This window comes from Engraulis encrasicolus, chromosome 24 (assembly GCF_034702125.1).
Source record: "Engraulis encrasicolus isolate BLACKSEA-1 chromosome 24, IST_EnEncr_1.0, whole genome shotgun sequence".
Lineage (NCBI taxonomy): Eukaryota > Metazoa > Chordata > Actinopteri > Clupeiformes > Engraulidae > Engraulis > Engraulis encrasicolus.
In genome coordinates this window covers 33,977,766-33,982,765 of record NC_085880.1, presented here as the reverse complement: position 1 = coordinate 33,982,765, position 5,000 = coordinate 33,977,766, and the positions used below count along the sequence as shown (strand labels likewise).

The 5,000-nt window shown below is 43.8% G+C and overlaps 1 protein-coding gene across 1 annotated transcript in view; it reads right to left on the bottom strand.

The window, feature by feature from the left end:
• Positions 1 to 5,000, bottom strand: part of unc5b (unc-5 netrin receptor B) — a 99,765-nt gene that overhangs the window by 29,506 nt on the left and 65,259 nt on the right. The window contains exons 3-6 of the mRNA XM_063191878.1: positions 4,549 to 4,692; positions 4,049 to 4,152; positions 2,254 to 2,434; positions 1,647 to 1,814 (exon numbers count right to left, since the gene is read on the bottom strand). Coding sequence (XP_063047948.1) covers positions 1,647 to 1,814; positions 2,254 to 2,434; positions 4,049 to 4,152; positions 4,549 to 4,692 — 597 coding nt within the window. The remainder of the gene's footprint in view (positions 1 to 1,646; positions 1,815 to 2,253; positions 2,435 to 4,048; positions 4,153 to 4,548; positions 4,693 to 5,000) is intronic.

The window sequence follows — 5,000 nt, the reverse complement described above, 5'->3', positions numbered from 1 at the left end:
TTAAGTCAGGAATGGATATCGACATGATACGGAGTTTGTATGCTTACAATTTGAAACGGTGATGACATTTAAAACCGAGTCAAACGGCCATAAACAGCATTGTAATGAAGGGTGTCGTAACGGCAGCATGGAACTTTAATTTCACGACGACATTCTGGCTAAAAACTCGCCCTGGCCGCTTCCCTGTTTCGCTTTAGGACCAAAATTATTCAACCGTTTCCACAGTAACGACCAAACTAATCACAGTTCCTGCATCGGTAAAGCCAGGACTACAAGTGTGAACGAAATCAGCAAAATGGCATGAAGGAATAATAAACAGTAACGGAAATACCGACGTGACCTGAAATCAAGCGGGCGGAATTGGGAGCCTTTCGCCGGTGAATTGTGCTGAAACTAGATTGTGGACATGCTGGACGTTATCGCCAAATTACGATAGAAAGGGCTACCAATGTTAGCTAATATTGCTCATTACCTCATCTACACAGTTGCCGCTATCCAAAAATATACGATAGCATAATTAAATAGTATTTGAAATAGTGATATTATCACGTTTTCAGTGAAGTGATCAGTGAAGTGGACGGAATTTGGCGACCTTACTATAGTAGGCTATTTGTTTGCGATGAAAACTATGTGTAAGTGTAAGATGAAGACTTCTAAGTCATCTAAGTATTCTTGTTTTAATTGCTCGTTCAAATAATCGTTGGTATTTGTTCAATGATGTTGCATTGTTGGTATTTTGTATTTTGTTGGTATTTGTAATGCTAGGGCCGGCCGTGTAGGGCAGTTTTAATGCTGGTGTTTGTGTGCGCAGGTGGTGCTTTCGCATTGTTTTTTTCAATGGTGTTTGCTCATACTCATGCGTTCACCTGGAGGTGTTAGTGCAGTGTTTCTCAAACTTCTTCAGACCGAGGACCACTTTGTCCCCGCAAAAATGTTCAGGGACCACCGGTCAACTGAATTGGCAGTTGACGGGTGCTAATTCGATACTGTTAGCTTTTTATGCAGATCACTTACTTTTTATTCACATTTACAAGCCTGTCTTATTGTGGTGAAAATATGGCTTCAGACATGTTTGGCTTTGTAATAATGTTACAAATATAGCCTACTGCTAGCTCGTCTTGGAAAAGAAGAAATCCCCTTGAGGACCACCTGAGCGCTGTCACGGACCACAGGGGTCCCCAGACCACACTTTGAGAATAACTGTATTAGTGTGTAGATGTGATTAGGTGAATGCGCCTTCTTAGTATTATTATCAGATGAAGGTGTTTTTTATGGGTTTGCATGTGTGAGCTATTTCTGCGTAATGTGTTTATGCTGGCCATCAATTAGTTCAAGGCAGTATGTGCAGTTACTGTTTCTTAGGCGCTGGTTACATGTATGCGGATATTTATAAATGAGGATATTTTTTATCCGTTCACGTGTAAACACGACATGTGGATTAAAAAAAACGTCCATTGTGACACCTCAATTTTAGCCTCCTAAATGGGATATTTTAAGACCAGAGTTTTGAAATGCACAGTCTAAAACTGTATTTATATGTTATCAAGAGGCCAAAATCAATATGTTTTGAAAAATATCCACATACGTGGAAAGAACTGCTCTGTGAAGACTCCTGTGGTTTTGCCTCTTCATTCTCATGTGCTTACCTGGGCAGAGGGTGGTGCAGGTGACTCTCTGGAAAGGCGGGCCCTCACAAAAGGCCCCTCCATTCAGAGGCGCCGGATTGGTGCAGCTGCGTGTCCGTCTCTGCCAGCCACGCCCACATTTGGCGTTGCACTCGGACCACTCAGTCCACTCGGACCAGCCACCACTCACTGAGAAACACACACACATACACATACACAGACACAGACACAGACACAGACACACCACAAAAAAGTAAGTACTAGATAAACATTTTAATTGACTGTATTCACAGTAAGCATGACATTCCACAAACTGTGACCACATCTGATAATCCGTTATGAATCACTTTTGCCCTTGTGTCTGAGCCAGCCATGCTGGCATGTGATTGGTTTGTCAGACTCAGCAGTGGAATTAACTGTTTTGAATGAACTTCCCCTTCATCATAACGTCCCCCTCATCATATGCCTCCAAACGCCCCCCGTAGTATTAAAGAAATAAAATGGACTAATGCCCTCCGATGTGAACAAAGCACCACCCCCCGCTCAGCTGTATCCTTCTCAACACTCCCCCCTCGGGTTCCCCAATGCCCCCTGAAGGGCTGTGGAGCCCCCTGTTGAGAAACACTACCGTAGACGATGAGGGTGGCGGTGCTGCTGCGTCTCTTGGCGACCACGTTGCGGGCGACGCAAGTGTAGTTGGCGGTGTCGGAGAGGCGGGCCGTCTTAATGATGAGGTCATGGTCCACCGTCACCAGGAAGTTGGAGTCCTGACCCGGGTCGATCAGCTCCTCATTCTTCAACCATTCCACCTGCAACAACATTACATTACATTACACTATATTACATTGCATTCAGGACTCTAAATTAACACCAGCCAACCAGTCAAATGCTTCTAAAATTACATGGTAGAAAAGCTAGCCACTTTGACCCATTAGTGATTGTGTGTTTGGCTAGTAAAATTAACATCTAATAGTCGTTTTGGCTAGTGATGAAAAACATGAAATAAGAGCCCTGATTACATTACATTACTCTTAGCTGCCATGTTTATGCAAAGAGACGTATATACTGTAGTTATTTCAAGTGCAGGGTATTGGTAACAGTTCCTGGAGTAGTGTGGGGTTAGGGTGCCTTGCTCAAGGGCACCTCAGCCATGGAGTGAGGTAGAGAATGGAAGGGTGGGATTTGAACTGCAACCCTCTGATCTTAAAGTGATACTGTCCCATTTTTGGAAGTAGGCTCATATTACACCTCTCCTTGAGTTAAATTATAAAGTTTTACCTTNCTCTTGTACTTTCAGCCGTTCTCTGAGTATGGCAGTGCAAATTTTACCTCCATGCTAGCAGTTAACATTGAGTCCTATGAGACCAGCTGGCGGCTAACTGGTCTCATAGGACTCAATGTTAACTGCTAGCTTAGAAGTAAAATATGCCCTGCCATACTCAGAGAATGGTTGAAAGTACAGGAGAAAGGTAAAACTCTGAGTCATTTAACTCAAGGAGAGGTGTAAAATCAGCTTATTTCCAAAAATGGGACAGTATCACTTTAAGTCCATCTCCTTAACCACTAGCACACGTCTGTTCCAAACAACACAATAGGAAGTACCACTCAGCCACACAGCACCAATTATTGGTTGTTTGGTATTTCTCCTCAACACTCAGTAGAGTGAAAACAGCTCTGAAGTACACTGTGGATTACCACTGTTTGTGACAAAAACTTTTAAAACGGTACAAAAGCATTAGTTAATATACACATAGCTACTTGGCCATTGACATTCTGATGACAACAATGTTATAATATTGGAAGTGTCTAACTTGGTAAATGTAAAATGTTTAATGCACTACTATATACAGCCTGTTTAAATTTTGTAATCTTGTAAAACACAGTTTTAATGTAAACAACATTGTTTTGTAACATAGCAGGAATATTATCATGTGGCAGTAAATGGCAGTAGGTCTAAGTGTTTGCTACCGGAATGGCTAATTATTTTGTTAGCGAAACAACATGTACAAACTGGTTTTCAACTGAGAACATGCTACCCATAGCATCTCAAGAATGCTAATTCAGTGGTATCTCAAGTATGCTACCTTAATGATATCTTTAGCTTGTTATATATTACCTCATGGTATCCCAAGCATGTCCCCTCAATGCTGTCTGAAGCCTTCTCTTACACATACTTTGTACGCGACTGAAGCACTTACGGCCACATACAAGAATGTACTTCTGTAAAATAAACTTTAGATAATGGCTGTGTTCAACATGTGCATGACTCGATGTGTGTGTTTGTGTGTGTGTGTGTGTGTGTGTGTGTGTGTGTGTGTGTGTGTGTGTGTGTGTGTGTGTGTGTGTGTGTGTGTGTGTGTGTGTGTGTGTGTGTGTGTGTGTGTGTGTGTGTGTGTGTGTGTCTATATGTGTGTGTGTGGTACCTCTGCAGGGGGAATGCCCTCTGGGGGGCGACATTGCAGCAGCACCTCCTGATCCAAACGCACCTCACGGCCCAGAGGCTCCTGCTCAAAGTTCTTACGCAGGTCTGAGAGAGAGAGAGAGAGAGAGAGAGAGAGAGGGAGAGAGAGAGAGAGAGAGAGAGAGATAGAGAGAGGAGAGAGAGAGAGAGAGAGAGAGAGAGAGGGAGAGAGAGGGGGGGGGGAAGCGGGAGTCAGAGACAAAGGAAGGAGGGGGGAGAGGGAGAGAAATAATGAGAAAAATATTACAATGGATTCAGAAGCATAGTATACCATTCATACATACTTTTAAAAAAGTATGTATGAATAATACTTTTTCTCAAACACAAGCTGCACAAACTCTTCTGCACTTATATGCAATGCGAGTGCTTGTGCATCGGCTTATGGTGGTGCCAAAATCCCTCTCTCTCTTTCTCGCTCTCTCTTGCAACGCACACACACGCAACCCACAACCAGGTACTTACAGGCGATGCGGACGTATGCTCGTCGGCTCTTGGTGGTGCCAGCGGAGCTCCAGGCCACACACTGGCACCAGTAGTCCTCCAGGCCAAAGAGCTCCTCCACCTGGGTACGAGACACTGAGATGTCCACCTCACGCATCACCAGCCCTGGGAGAGGGAGAGAGAGAGAGAAGGGAGAGAGAGAGAGAAGGGAGAGAGAGAGAGAGACAGAGAGAGAGAGAGAGAGAGAGAGAGAGAGAGAGAGAGAGATGGGGGAAAGGAGAGTTGTAGAGAGCGAAATGGGAGAGACGAGAGGAAAAGAGGAAGAAAGGGAAGAAAGAGAGAGAGGTATAAGGTATAAATTATGCTCATACATATTCATGTTTTATGGCACAATCATGTATCATGTCATAGTGAGAAAGCGAGGGCAAGAAATAGAGACAGAGGCGGCGAATGGAGACCCAGAAAGAACAGTC